Here is a 15,830-nt window from a genome sequence, read left to right on the forward strand (position 1 = left end):
ATATATATATATATATATATATATATATATATATATATATATATATATATATATATATATATATATATATATATATATATAGTTGTTTTTTTAATTTCTTTTATATATTTATATATATAGAACGATGTGCAGTGTTTATTGGGCTTCCTCTGTCTTTGGCGGGTGTGTACGTGTTATTGTGACTGTAAACACGTCTCCTCCGGTTGCGCGTCTCCATCCTTCTCCGTCTCTCCGTCTGAGTGTCCAGGTCTCGCTCCCCTCCCTCCCATTGGCTGGCTCTGTCCTGCGCGCCCGGATTGGCTGCGGAGGCTCTGTCGTCACTCGGCTGAAGGGTTTTTTTACTGGAGGTTTTCTTCCTGTCAGCGACACATGTAGAACAAGCATCCAGCGGGACCCGGACAGAGCAGACCGAGAGGCGCAGAGGACAGTCAATTACATTCGCTCCTGTCTGACCTCCGTATTTTCTCTTTTCTTTTTCTCCCCCTTTTTCTCCCTCCCGTTTTTGCGTCTCCTCGTCCTACCGTCTTCACCAGCCCTCCCGTTCCCTCACTGCAAAAACACGCACTTTTTCGGGGCTTGTGGTGGAAAATTCCGGCATGCGTAGACCCGTAATTACGTCTCGCAATGGACTCCTTTTGTTCCAGCGCTAAAAAGGAGCACTTGAGGCGGCGACAGTGAAGCGGAGAGCCATCCGGTGGAAATACTATCTGATAACTCCATTTACCTCCGCGCTCCGCTCGCCGCCAGCACAACCAGCGGAGGCCGACGGCGCGTCGCTTTAGCGCGTCCGCTTGGTGCTTCTTCTTCTTCTTCTTCTTCCTTTTGTTTTTGTTTTTTTTTAAACCTGTACTTTTTTTCGGGGAAGGGGTACGGACTGTTGTACCTGTTTCCCGACCTTCCTACCTGTCCTTCAAGCGGTCAACTTTTCCAACCATTACGCTCAAAAGAGACAAACGAGGTGGGTGTCTGTTGGTATTACGCACGCGCTGCGCCACTGAAGTGTATTTATCACGTGTAATTAGAGCGGAAAGTCACAGTGAAGGCGCGTCGTTGTTGTTTTTTTATTTATAGTGGGGGAAGCGATTGGTCGAGGCTCGTGCTGACACGATCGTTTTGGTGTTGTTTCGTTTATCTTGGCTCATTTTATGAAGAAAAAAAAAACTGGACATTTTAGCACGTGGCTGCTTGATGTGTCCCCCCCCCCCCCCCCCCCCCCTCCTCCTGTCTCCTGTTCTGCTTCTATTTCCACGACTCTGCGCCTAAATTGCCTGCCCGTGTAATTACTTGAGTTAGCCCATTTAAGTTAAAAGCCACCCCCTTCCTCCTCCTCCTCCTCCTCCTGTCCCTTCTATCCATCCCGCAGCAAAAAAAAAGAGAAGAAAACTCCTCTCTGGATGAAACTTGACGATAGCCCCCGTCTTGTTTATCCAGGGAGTCACTTTCAGGCCGCTTTTTGATTCATCTCCTTTTAGATTTAATCAGCACTAAGGTACGCTGCGGTTTGTCCCTAAGAGCCTTCGCTAATGGGCTTACTGAATGCTTTTCTCTGTGTGTGTACACCCACCAGCCCCCCCCACTCCTCACCCCCCTCCTCCCCCTTCCCAACTCTAATTAGCCTACCTGCCTTTCAACAAAGATTTGGCTTTATCCAGGCAAGTCTGCCCAAACCAAATTGAAGAGGATTACGTGTGAAAGAACCTCACATTAATTTTTTTTTTAAAAATGCCTTGCATTTCATTGGATTTGCACACATAACGTAATTACAGCCAGTCTGCGTGCTGCACTTTCAGATCAATACCAGGCTGATCCGGTTCAGTTCTGAGACTCCCGCTTCGTCGCTCCGAGCCTCGAACAGGGCAAGAGATATCAGTAAACCTAGATCCAACAGCGCCACGCTCTTCCACCCTGCCACTCCAGTACCTTGTAATACACACTCCGTTCATGGGAGTTTAGCGTTTTCTCTTCTATTTTGCAGGAGTCATGTACTCCAGCGAAAAAGAGTCACTGTTGAGAAATGTGTTTCTCCGGCGAGACAAAGGGATGGCGGTTCCTCCGGCCTCTCAGGTCAGTTTAGTGACATCCATCATGAGGTCCGGTGGAGCAACAGCTTCCAGATGAGACGGCGATCAAGGGCAGGTTAATTCATGACGTGACGCATGGCGCAGGGCAGGCCCCCCCCTCACCACCCCCACCACCCCTACCCACAATGCTTTTGAGGCAAGGCGCCACTGGCAGATGCTACAGAATGTTACAGAAGCCGGATTGACAGACTCGTATGATGTGATCAGTTTCACATGTGCAGTGCGATCGATCTTGACTGTGACTTGCACGACCTGAAGGCGACTCACTTCCTTGTGGTTTTTTTTTTGTTTGTTTGTTTGTTTCCCCCCCCCCATGTATGTGTTTTGTTTTCCTTCCGCAGGGACAATGGTGAATCCCGGAGGCAGCAGCCAGCCCCCGCCGGTGGGCACCGGCTCCCTGTCCTGGAAGCGCTGTGCAGGCTGCGGGGGCAAAATCGCCGACCGTTTCCTTCTTTACACCATGGACAGCTACTGGCACAGCCGCTGCCTCAAGTGCTCGTGCTGCCAGGCGCAGCTGGGTGAAATCGGCACGTCGTGTTACACAAAAAGCGGCATGATCCTCTGTAGAAACGACTATATCAGGTGAGGAAAAACACCCCGTGGCCTCGTCAGAAGTTCATTATGGGGATATTAGTGTCGCTGGCCCTGGGAGGTTGCAGGTCCAGTGAGATCATTCATGTCACGTCTGCCAAGAATTCCGAGGAAACTTGTGTTTTCTATAAACTCCTAACTGGGGAAAGTTCTGGATCCTTCTGAGGAGGGACTCGAAGTCGACACTAACCTCGGTCATTGCTGGTAAGGCATGTGAGGAGTTGGGCGTTTTAAAAAAATATTTTCTTTTAAACAACATGTGTGTTAAATTTGACTTGATGTCATCAGCGCTGGTCCAGATCTCCTGGTTGAATTGTCTCAGCTTCATGAAAGACGGCCAGCGAGGCGGCGTGTTGACAGAAGACTTGCTCTGCAGCTCGTCAGGCTGTCTGTCCGCTGTCACGGGCAACAGGAGGAAACCAAACCACTTTCCTAGGACTTCTGTGAGCATTTTGAGAAGCAGAGGATTTTTCTTCTGTTTTAGTTTTTTTGTCTTCCGTATAATGGAGAAGCAGCATTTAATTAGCAGAGAGGAGCCTTTTTGAATATTCTAGTAGTGGTGCGAGACACCCAGCCAGAGCTGTAATGTAAAGCGGCCTGACGTGATGAGGCCACTTGTGGTTTTACTGATGGTTCAATTGGCTTCTTGCACCCATGAGTGAAACGGAAAGACCCATCTTGATCCGGATCGTTAGTCTGGGACATTTTCTGTTCTTGTGAAGGCTTCTGGTTCTTCAAAACACAAAATCTCTTCTCGTGTTTTTCTTCTTCAGCACTGCTATCAAATCTGCACGGATAATTCAGAATGTGAAGTGCGACTATGCGCTCACTCACGCACCTCTAAAAAAAAAAAAAAAAAAAGGATAGCAAAGTCAATGGGGTACTTCATTGGTAATGGGACTGTAATGTAATTAAAATTGGAAATTGGGGGAGGGTGAATGCAGACGCACCTTTCCGCTTGTAATGAGAGCATGTTTGGGAGAAGAGCTAGAACACATATTATGGAACCTGGAGATCTCTGTAGAGATAAAGATTGGAGCGAGGATACGGTGGGGGGGATCTGACAGTGAGTCCACACAATTAAATGCTTTAATTATAGTCCCCCTCCATTTCCTTTAGTCCTGATGGGTTTTATCTAATGAGATCTGGTCCCTGGCTTGTATCCGCTACCAATGACGTGTCCGAAATGAATGAGAGCCACACTGCAAACAAAACATTTAATTAACCAAATTGGCTTTTGAGAGAGTGCAAGAGAGGAAAGACAGATAGAGAAGAGGGATTATTGTGAAGGCCATTTGCCGCTGTTTTTTTTTTTTTCCCCTTAAAGGGGCAGGCTTGTGTTTCCTTTGGGGAAGGGGGGGGGGGGGGGGGGGGGGGGATCAGACTGCTAAAGAGCTGTAGCTCAGCTGCTATATGAACACATCTCATATGAAAAATGTTTATCTGACCAATCAGTGGAGTGTGGGAATAATCCTGAGCGTCACCCTCTTTGCCTTCCACACAAAGTGCTCTCACTCCAGACAACCACTCAAAGCCAAAGTTGTGATTGGCTGTGCAGGGGTGTGTGTGTGTGTGTGTGTGTATGGGGGGGTGTTGTTTTAAGCTCAAGGTGATATTATTTCTGTGAGCCGCGGGTGGAGGGGGAATTAATTTACTTGTGGCTGCCGGATTGCAGGGGGAGAGAATACTGTCCCCCACATTTCCCTCCTCCTTAATTGAATAAGCCGAGGTAATTAAATGGCACTTTTCCAATAGAACGTGTGAGGTAAATCTAATAGTTGGTTATTTAATATCACTTTGAAGTCTGCCCACTCAAGCACTATGACAGCGCGATAGAATGTGAACTATTAGGGCCGGAGAGAGGAGGGGAGAAGAGGAGAGGAGAGGAGAGGAGAGGAGATGGGGGGGGGGGGGGGGGGAGTGGGATCTCAGAAATTAATTAAATCGCATGCAATTTAGGGGAAACGTTTATCTTGATTTGTCATAACAGAATTAATTCAAGGCCTTCAATTCACTTGGGGCCAGATCTGTTACTCTGAATTAACCAAGTGTAATTTGGCTCATCCCCCCCCCCCCCCCCCCCCCCCCCCATCCCCCTTCACCTCCACCACCACCATCCATCCATCCACCCTCACTGACTCACACACACACTCGTATCTCCCCTGTCCTCGTCCTCCTCCTCCCCTCCCTCCTCCCAAAACGCATGCACATACACGATGCTGGCCCTCCCGTCATTCTCACAAACCCATCACCCCCCCCCCACTCTGAACGCGCTCTCCCTCTAATGCAGCTCTTGCCATTATGCAAAGCCCCCGCTTCAGTATCAATATGGCCCTAGTGCTTTTAAGGTGCTTTGGCTGCTGATGTAGAGAGGCATTTTTAATGGACTGTGTTGCAGAAATCATTGTTGTGGGGTAATTTTACCCTACTCAAAGGCCTTTCGCTGAATGAGGTCTGCATTTACCAGACAGCCCGGCCCAGCAGCAAGCCACGCTATATTTCACTGGGCAGTCAGCGCTGAAATGAAATCCAATCGCCGCCGCCGCCGCCTGCGTTAAGACAACAAGACGGGTCCGAATGCTTTTTGTGTGTGTGTGTGTGTGTGTGTTTGTTATTTAATTTAATCAAAGACAGATCGGCAAGGGGACAGATAAATCAAGATAAAGCCAACCCCCAAGATACGTGGAGAGGAAGCGATTTTCTTTTCTTTCTTTTCTTTTCTTTTTTTTTTTTTTAAAGAGGCGAAAAGCAGAAACCAGATGTGTCACTGCAATTAAAAGAGTCCCCTGGCCTTAATTATACTGACCCAAGGTGTCGGCTTCACCCCGCTGCTGTAGTTCACTGGCAGAAGAGGCCATTAGAGCCCAAGTTCAAACCGATACAGCAACTTAATTGAGTACCTAAAGGGCCCAGGCTCCCTAAATCAAACACTATCAAGAGCTATCCCCCTGGTAAAATAATTAACCTTGTTACGGGAGCCACACTGCGCCAAAACAAAGACAAAAAGAAAGGCCGAGCTCCTGCATCCTTTTGTTTATGAGCTTTTTTTTTGTTTTACGTAGAGGAATGAAATTCTGGCTTTTCCCACTAAAATCTGTCAATCTCATGGGAACCCCCCCCCCCCCCCCCAACAACATCACATGAGTACCAGAGTCTCCAAGTGTGGCGTATATGTTCATTTCCCCACTGTCATGTTTGTCCCAGCCAGAGCCCCGAATTGGCAGAGTTGTGACGACAGTCTCCAGTTAATTAGTTTCTGAAATTGAGTTTTGATGGAGCCTTTCCAAATGATGCCAAGACAAAATTTGCTTCTGCCGAGGCTTGTCTCCCTCAAAGCTCCTTCTTTGTACCCCTCCCTTTAAAAAAAGACATTTATTTAAATTTTTGCAAAGCGCTTGTTTGTTTAGTCTGCGTCCTACACTGCCGGGGCTTTGGTGGGGGGACGGCGACGGCGTCTATTCTCTCGCTCCATCCGGATGCAAGTTTGTCAAATAGTGAAGAACTGTCTTCTTGTTGCCTTTTCTCTGTAATTTTCTTTTCTTTTCTTTCTTTCTTTTTCTTTTTTCTTTTTTTTTTAAAGCCAGACAACTTTATCTGATACACAGACAAACCAGCATAAGCCACTCCTCCCCTCCATCCCTTCACCCCCGCACCCCCTCTTTCCCTCCCCTTCTCTCCGGAGCATGTCAGATGCCGTGGTCTTATTTGATTGCTTAGGAAAAGTGCAGTGATAGAGCAAACACCCGGTGAGATATGATGACAAATGGGTCCAGATCCCAGTAAATTACTTTCTGCTCAAATCGAAATTTCATTCAGTTTGCTGCTCACCGAGATGAAGTAATCTAAATTGTGGACTCAGAAGGAAGATAGAAGGGAAGCTGGAGCAAGCATTTCATTATCAAGAGGCAGAAGGAGGGAGGGAGAGAGAGAGACAGAAAGAGAGAGAGAGAGAGAGAGAAGGTTAGGGACGAAAGAGATGAGCAGAAGCAAATCTAAAGTGTTGACACCATGATTGAAAAGGTTAACCCATGCACATTATATATCAACCCGAGTAGCTACAGGGTTTCTAATGGAAACACGGCACTGACGGAGCATTCACAGGAGTCCTAATGGCAAAAGCACTATGTCTCCGCCTGGATGTACAATCAAATCCTCTTAGGGCCTGATTGCTTATGTTCCAGGTTATTATTAGGCTGCAAAAAAATGTGCAACCGGCGTAATACACAGTTCCAGCGCCGGATGCTGGCGGACAGATGATGAGTGGAGGATTCTCTTTTTTTTTTTTTCCTCCCTGGTGATACAGTGATGATTTCCTAGTTCAACTCTTGTACCCCCCCCCCCCCCCCCCCCCCCCACTCACTACCTTCAAATGGAGCGGGGGAATAGCAAACCTTAAGGGAGGCCGTCCTCTTTCCCTCCTTCACACGCGCAACACACTCGCAGACCGACACAAACGGTGTGTTGCCACAGTCCATTACACACGTGCGGGAAGGCGGGTGCAACGCTAACGCTCGCTCTTCTTCATCTGCCAATATCTTTGCTCAGATTATTCGGGAACAGCGGAGCCTGCAGCGCCTGTGGTCAGTCGATTCCAGCCAGCGAGCTGGTGATGAGGGCACAGGGCAACGTCTACCATCTCAAGGTAAGTTCATTGCCAAGTATTTAAGTTGCTATAATCCTGAACGCTGTGTATGAAGTAAAGTAACATGACATTCAAACATCGTACAGGTTTGAGTGACCGCCACGGAGCAAAGCAATCACAACAGTGTCGGTAGAAGCAAAGCTTTTGTGAAATGAACAGAGTTTCCCCGAGTCTGCATTGTTCTCTTGTCATGTGACTTGTCACATGCAACATGTTTAGCGGAGCAGCAGGCCAGTGGTTCAGAGGCAGAGGTGCTGAGCGTTTCATGTGCTTGGACCAATATAGACAGGAAATGGAGAAAGATTGCAATAATAGAAAGCATTGCGGAATCTGGCTGTGCTGATTTAGCTGAACGTTTTGAATAAAATTAATTTCGTGCAACAGAATTTACAAATTAAAAACATCTCGGAGCAATTATGGTTAAATGTTCTTCCTCCTTCAATAAGTGGTTTTCGCTCGCGGGCTGCAGAGGATGAAAACACGCCCCTCTCAAAAAGATCAACATGCAAACAGTTCAAGGTTTTCACAGATATTATGAAACTTTATCAGAGAGGTCAAATAGAAGTCATTCCGAATAGCAAGACATAGTTCATAGACGGTGAAGAATATCCTGAAGAATCAGGAAAGTCCAATGTCATGTAAGTTTAGATATTAATTGTCATTATTTCATTGCTAAATGTATCGTACTGCATGGAAATCTGGATCCAAGACATCTTTTAGACTTGTGAGTTTCATTTCATGTCATTGTGTGTGAGGCTCAAGGTTCACCTGATGTTGATACACGCTCACAGGAAATCATGGATTTTTTATTTTTTTTTAAGTTAATAAAGTTGGTGTGAAGCTGATGCATTGTGGTGAAAATGAAATTATCCATATATTTATCTGTTCGGATGTCATGATTGGTTAAAGCGAACAGGGTTTCAGCTCTTGTATTCAGAGAAATTCTACTTTTTTGTGTTTTTATAAATGGCATGACTCAAGGTTGAGCCAGTAATTTATGAGTGATAGAAAGTATTAATTCATTTCAGATGTTAATCCAAATCAAATTGAGTTCTATAACCAGACTATAAAAAGTTATGTCGCTAAACAGCAGCCTCAGAATTGCAGGTGTGATGTGGTTTTGTTTTCAGTTGGAGAAAACATGGTGGCAAAGTTCTGACCTGGAGAGCTTTTCATCCTTTATGTTTAGTGGTTTTGAAACTTAATCCTCCCAGATTACCTCTAAGCGAGGCTGTGGGTCCATCATTCACTCTACTGGTTTGTCAAAACATTACAGCACATCCCAGAGGCCTCATCCACCAGGCCTTGGACCAGTAATGGCTCTCACATAGTTTCATATCGGTCTGCTAAGAATGAATAAACCCCACTCTCATGCCCGCCACCATTAAGTAAGTCTGCAAGCTCACGTTCTAAAAAATACAACGAATATCACCAGAGAGCTTCTTTCCAAAGGGAGGAAGAGCCGACGATGAGTCTCTCAGCATTACCTTGCAGTCCTGTTAGAAAGTGTGTTATTAAGATTTTCTTTGACCATTTTCAATGTAATTTTGACAATCAGAGTGTCACGAAATGTCCAGCACCTCTGTGAACTTGGTCCCAGCCCTCCAGACCTCTGCACATAACTGCTCAATGTCAACCTAAGACCATCTTTTCAAGTGAAAACACAAAACTTGTGTTGCGTTTTTGTGTCCATTTACACGACAACGTTGCTCAGAGCCACTGAAAATCCAACTTTCTGAAAACGTTGTGTAGACAGCAGAACCGGTGCTACTGACCATGTGCACCAGTGCCGTAGTAAATAGTTCTGCTCATGCTCAGGAGATGAACGATAAGTGTTTTCCTCCAGAATGTCATGACTCCCCAGTCCTGTAATAACAATCCAACTTCATCATCTGTCCTTACGAGTGTTTGTGTACTCGCTATTGTTAACGTTGAGTATTGTTCTCTGACCATGTGTGTGTGGTTTCATTACAAAAACAACCGACATCGTGCTCTGTAAACACATGAAAACAGAAATGAACACCTTCACCGTCCCTGCTTTTGCTTCCATTGCATTGCAGTGAGTGCTAAACTTTAAATCTACCATTTCCAATCCCAACACTGCCCCCATGGACGCCAGTGGTACTGTCAGCTTCTGGTTGCGTCCAAGATCTGTTACCAAAAGTGAAAATAATTGTGCTTTTGCCAAGACAACAGGCATGAAAGCCTCTCGGCCAGAGTCCAATCCAACCTGCAAGATGATATTTACCAGCTGTGAGAAATTCTGTCATTAATCGCAGGACATTGATTTCACCACCAGGGGCGTACTCAATATTTAGACTTGACAAGTAATTCTGATCATAATATGATGGTGTTTGCCTGCTATATTTTTGAGTTCCAGCTACGTGTCAACAAATGTTTTCTGCCTGTGAAGGTGTAAACGGTGAAATAAAAATCCACTGGGATCCATCAGTTGTATAACACATGGCGAACTGAGGCATGAGGCTGTTGAAAGTCCATTAAATGTGATGAACTTCTTACTGCTATGATGATTCTGTGTTGCACTAAAGGAAAGACGGGGATTTAGATTTCTACTTATTGATGTCATAATGGCATTATCTATACTGATCTGACTCACTTGAGATTAATGTGCGCTGTATGATGGCCCCTGAAGTAAAATGAGTTTGACACCTCTGCTCTGAGTCTTTATCAACAACATTATATTAATTTGGGTTAATCTTGTACTGGTAGTTTTATTAAATATTGTCTTTGCTTTCAGGTATATGAATACAGGTTTTATTCACATACGAAGCTTTATTAATAAACCCAACTTCTCGTGAAAAATAAACATTAATTTAGCATATCATTTGTTAATAAAACAACATGGGTGAACACTGACATCTGTGTTTACAACTTTATGATTTTTGACATTTATTTAAATGTGCGCCAATATTTTTTGTACATATTTTACAACTTGAAGACTCTCATAACAATATTTTCAAATTGTATAACCAACCATTTTCTGCACTTCTTGAGGCCTTCAGGCAGTACGAGGGCCGTGACGGAGGCAGGCAGATTTATGGTCACCAATTAAGCTCAGACATGTTTTTAGCACAGGCTCCGAATCAAACCATGTATATTCTAACTAACCACTGCTCCACCGTGCAACTCGGGCACTTCTGAAGTGAACTAACGTGTTAAATTGACCTGGGATGAAGCAGAACTGCTCAATACATCAGAAATATACTGTTGTCGTGAGATCATCATGTACAATATCCCAATCGCAAAGACTGGTCTGTGATAAGTTATATATACAAATTCCAAATGACAAACTTCTAGATATAAAAATGCTTTTAATTGTAGTTAAATTCACCAAAAGCAAGGAAAAAAGTCAACAAACTAACATGCCTCTCAAGTGCTGCTGTTGGAAATGGCAGACACTGTTGAATTGGGAGCAAGAGAAAGAGCACGGTTGATCTCAAACACATTGCAATTAACGTCCTGCAGTCCTGGGATGAAGAGACGCTGAAACAATCTGTTCTGAGTCCCTGTGTGTCTGTCTGTCCTCTGTCTCCAGTGTTTCACATGTTCCACCTGCCGGAACCGGCTGGTCCCCGGGGACCGGTTCCACTACATCAACGGCAGCCTGTTCTGCGAACACGACAGACCCACAGCGCTCATCAACGGCCATTTGAGTTCACTGCAGACGAACCCGCTGCTGCCCGACCAGAAGGTGAGATCGAAGAACAACCGAACACCGCCACTGTGGGGGGAGAGAGGGAGAGAGGGAGAGGGGGAGAGGGGGAGAATCACCTCAAAACACAGGACAAGTCGGTTAAAGCTTGTCATCAGTCAGGTGGAGTCATTAGCGGGCAGGAAAAAAAACATCTGTAATTTTTGTCGCCAACATTTTTCACTCTGTTTATATGCCGTTGATTCACCGCGAGGCATACGGCAGATATTAAATCTCACCAAGCAAGAGATGAATTTTATTTTTAGACAGGCAATGGATTTTTCCATCATTCTTGTTGGTTTGGAGGACACGCACTCAGAAAATCTGTACAGACCATCAGCACAAAACATGTGAAAATGATGTCGGGGGTTGAGGAGGGATGGGGGCGGTTGGGGGGGGGGGGGGGGCTCAGGTTGTTGTGATCAGCTCCACATTTGACTCATTTATTTGTCCAGAGCAGCACGACTCGCAGTGCCGCTGAAAAGTTGCAGTCTTTAAAAGGGGAATAGTGCTACTTACTGTGGCCGGGGGCCCGGATCACCTGGGCGAAGTTCTTACTCCCGGGCGAACAAACGGCGGAGGGGAAAAAACAATGTGCATCCTGGAGGCCTGAGGGTTGAGCAGAGAGGCGGCGAGCCGCGGCAGCTAGTATATCATGAGGGCTGTCATCATGGTTTCTCCCTTGATTTGATCTTGATGCCTCCAGTGAAAGCAAAACAGAAGGCCTAATCATATACGAAGGATAACTTCATTCTTCAGGATAGCTTCATTCTGCCCCGCAGGAGATCTAATCATTTTTGCCTCGCAACAAGCGCCTTTATTGATACCTCGCCGGCGCACACGAGCACAGCCCGAGATACGGGAGGTGTTTGGAGTGTGTCAGACTCTGACTGAAAGAGGAATTATATTGGTGGGAGCATGCATTTCACCTTGAGTGCTTCTCTGAGAAGAGGAGAGGTACAACTCCATTAAGCCCCCCCCGCTACGTCACAGGCCTTTTAAGGGCTTGTCACTTTTACAAATCAGCTCTCCCGGCTCTGAGAGCTCCTCACATTGAAAATTGAAAGCTGTTGCATTATCTAGCTTAATTTTAAATGTCTGTTTAAGTCCTCGCTCCCCATCCCGTATCCGCCCGTGTCCCTCGTAAGCCACGGCTGGTGTAGTAAATATGAGGCCTCATTGTTTATTTATGCGCCAACATCAATTGTAGTGGAAAAACTGCTGAAAATCTGAATATTGGCCCCGGTGCTTTAATTATAGCAGAGAGAGAATTATTAAATAAACAGAGAGGCATCGCTCAATGCGAACAGGCTCAGGATGCTTTGGTTATTATCCAGGAGTGAAATAAGGAGTTATGCTTCCTGCTGGCGAGCTTTATCGCACATTTCTCCCCTCATTCTTTCGGTTTTTTTTGTTTTTTTTGCCCCGATACCACTCGGGTACATAGAGAAACGGACTGAACCGAGACTCTGGTGTATGGAAGTCTGAGCGTGGCCTTTAGCCGGGGGGGGGCGGAGCAGTCACGGGGGTTATCTGCTGACTGTTGTTTTTGATTATGCGCGATTAGGCCGTGACATAATTGGCGTTGCTCATGATGGCGGCGCGGGACATTTGACGCTCATTTATTAGGCTTTCTTCCACAGCTTCTTCCTAATCTCTTTGTTCAGCGCAGACAAATTACCTCTCTCGTACAGAGCCGCTCTGACCCAGGGGAGTGAGACCCTCCCTGCGTCAGTCACTTTAATTAGCCCCCAAGTAGGAGTTTGCAATTACTAATAGACCCAAGCCCTCCTAGTGATTTTAGGGATGAAGGAGTAGGGGAGAAAGTAAATCACCTCTTAGAATCACCAAGAAAAAGAAAGCGGGAGAAGAAAGAAAGGCACATGAGAAAAGATGAAAAAGTTGAACGTTGTTGCTGAGAAAACAGTCAGATAATTGTCTTTCCTCCCCTGCATTTCCCTCTTTCACAGGACTCCTGCAGTTATGTCGGAGCGCAGCACTAATTATACCAAAGAGAATCGCTTCATGAATGCACTTTTAACTTGATGCAAAGTAAACTGCGGTAGGGTGGGAGGGGTTGGGGTGGTGGGGGGGATTTTCAAAGCCTGAGCTGATCAATAAATTAAAATGTGGTGCCGGTGGGAGGTTGACTCATCATGACGAGGCGGAGGAACGTCTTTAACACTGTCAACTCAACCAAGTCCCCCAAATCTGCTTCGCTTTAAAAATGTAATATTTTGTTTTGTTTTGTCTGCCCCCCCCCCCCCCCCCCCCCCCCCCCCCACATCCAGGTGTGTTAGACGGTGGAAGCAGCGCGGGAAGCAGGATGTGTGCCTTCATTTTAGCCCTTACTCATTGTCACCCGAGACAGAGTGCATCAGCAGCACCCCGGCCTTTCACTCTTCTTCTACTACTTTTTTTTTTTTTTTTTTCTTTTTTTACTTGTGCTCCCAGTCCCTGAAGGAAACCCTCTTCAACCCATCTTAACTTGACTCAAAAAAAACCTGCAAACTGCAAACTATTTTCTTCACCTCATATCCCACACTCAGCCTTCAAAACTTGGCTTTTTTGTTTTCCTCCAACAAACACGTGTGGATACTTGCACTTATCGTACTGGAGTTGTGGCGCTGAGGACTTCACGGCCTTGGGGACGGAGGGGAAAAAAAGAAACCTACAAGGAAAAGGCGAGGATCACAATCCAAGGAAACTTTTTTTCTTTTCTGGATGAAAAACACACAGAGAAGAAGAGACTGAAGGAAAGAGGAAAAGACTAATGAGGCTTAAGAGATGCAGACTTTTTAAAACTGCACATTTGTTTAAAGACATTTTTCGGGAGGGAAAAATCGGGAAAAACCTTTCCATTTTTCCTGTATTCTTTTTCTACCCTCATTTCCCAGCAACATGGTGTTTCCACTTTACATATATTTTATGTGTTGTCAAAGGGGGGAATGTGTTTTCTTTTCTTCTTTTTGTTATTTCTGGTGGTATATATATAAATAAATATATATCTCTCTCTATATATATATATCTATATATATATATATAGATATATATATGAAAAAGATGGGGTTTAAAAAAAAAAAAGTCTGTGGAATTTTGTGGAAAAACAAATCATGAACACTCTTGGTGTATTTGTAAAACTACCATGTATGTACAGTTTGCATGTAAATGTCGTTGTCCAGGCTACAAGTACATCCGCACTCCGCTCCTGAACCTTTTTCGAACCCCTCCGGCAAAGCTGAAGAAAATCTGCTCCTTAGTCAGTAATGTAGAGTTCATCACCAACGTATAAAATGCTGAATGAAAGAGAAATTTATTTGTGATATTTTCCGAGACACTTGCTCCATTATGGTGTATTTAATTAATAAAAAAATATTGAAGGTTTGAAAAGACTCTTAATTTCATTCCAGAAGCACAGCTTTGTACAGATATTGTAATGACTGGCCCGATAACACGCAGTGTTGAAGTATTCAGAGGCCGGATGTCGGTGCAGGACTTGTTTGCCCTACGAGTGAAAGCCCCTCCAACCCAACCCCACTGAAGACGCCTCAATTTCCTGTCTCTCACAATCATCAAGGCGCGTGATGTGCGTCGAACTGAAAATGGATCAACATGCGTCCTCCCTTTCTGTCCCAACGACCGTTTCCTATTCATCACTCTAATACCTGACAGAAATGGAGGAAAATGTCCCTTTGAAGATTCAATTACAGCAGAGAGGGAGAGGGGTGTCTCTCTTTGGCAGGCATAAATTGAATGGGCTATTTGCAGAACAAATTGGTGTTTGAAGTCCTTGCAAAGACCTAATAGGTCTGAAGGAGGAACCCCGTAATGGTCCAGGCGCTTATCTGTGGAGTCCGCCCCTTCGCCAGACCTGCCGCTGAAACAATGCTGCTCATTGCAGGATGACTCGGGAGAGGAAATGGGCCTCGAGAGTAAACAGTCTCTCCTGTTTTTACTTTGAAACGCCAATGTCGGGGAAAATCCTGCTAAGTGGATCTGTCGTCAATCTCCACCAGTATCGCCCAAAGACCAAGTTTCTTTCAATCACTTAATTGTGCTGCTTTAATTTCTTTCCTGGCCTCAATTAGAGCAGCTTTGCATGATTCACCACCTATTTATCTTTGTAATTATCTGGTACTTTTACTTTAACGTCGCCCCTCAGTTCATCCTTCATCCAATTCAAGCTTCGTTATCTTCAACGGCATTTCCTTAAAATCCTTAAAGTTTCTTATGTTCTCCACTTAAGATCAGAACTCTAGAAAATAATGAGCAGTTTTAGCACTTCAGCTGCCGTCTTCTGAAGTCAGTAGATGTGAAGGGGAAAACGTTGCTAAGTTTGTGCAGCAGACAAAAACAGAAACCTCGTGTCATTGAAAACATTGAGCTCAATGTCAGAGATGTGCTGATCGCTCCTGATGTTTTCTTTAGTACAGACTCGTTTAAGAGAAAGGAAATGTTATGAGGAAAATGATTTGCTTTCTTATAGGGATGCACATTAGTTTCAATGCTCATGCTACATGCTACATGCTACAGAGCTGCAGGGCTCACACCCCAGCAATGCTAAACGTGATGAAGGTATGACTGATTGATAGCAAGCTTGGGCCTTGTGGCGGCGCACTGAGCTCGGTTTACAGTCTAAAGTACACAGAGCAGAGCGCAGTTAGACGCTACGCAGTACACACTGCCCTCTGTGTACTGCGGATTCAGTAGTAGTAGTATACTGTAGTATACTGGAGCCTCGGGGCTGCTGGAGGTTTGCTTAGCGTCAACGCTCAGGCCGGTTACGGCGAGGCATCGCCTACGT

At 45.2% G+C, this 15,830-nt stretch overlaps 1 protein-coding gene across 1 annotated transcript; it reads left to right on the forward strand.

Moving 5' to 3' along the window:
• Window positions 1–420: 420 nt before the first annotated feature.
• On the forward strand, window positions 421–14,373 carry lmo4b (LIM domain only 4b). Its single transcript, XM_080506717.1, has 5 exons — window positions 421–958; window positions 2,423–2,663; window positions 7,218–7,314; window positions 10,871–11,026; window positions 13,318–14,373. Exons 2-5 carry the CDS (start codon window positions 2,428–2,430, stop codon window positions 13,324–13,326), a joined length of 498 nt encoding a protein of 165 aa, XP_080362843.1. The 5' UTR covers window positions 421–958; window positions 2,423–2,427; the 3' UTR covers window positions 13,327–14,373.
• Window positions 14,374–15,830: the final 1,457 nt, after the last annotated feature.

Source organism: Blennius ocellaris (assembly GCF_963422515.1).
Source record: "Blennius ocellaris genome assembly, chromosome: 12".
In the NCBI taxonomy this organism is placed as follows: domain Eukaryota; kingdom Metazoa; phylum Chordata; class Actinopteri; order Blenniiformes; family Blenniidae; genus Blennius; species Blennius ocellaris.

Excerpts from the sequence above, each read along its gene's own strand:
- lmo4b (XM_080506717.1), top strand. The coding sequence starts at position 2,428 with ATGGTGAATCCCGGAGGCAGCAGCCAGCCCCCGCCGGTGGGCACCGGC. Across the intron at positions 2,664-7,217 it reads TGTAGAAACGACTATATCAG|ATTATTCGGGAACAGCGGAG; the intron begins GTGAGGAAAAAC and ends ATCTTTGCTCAG. Across the intron at positions 7,315-10,870 it reads GCAACGTCTACCATCTCAAG|TGTTTCACATGTTCCACCTG; the intron begins GTAAGTTCATTG and ends CTCTGTCTCCAG.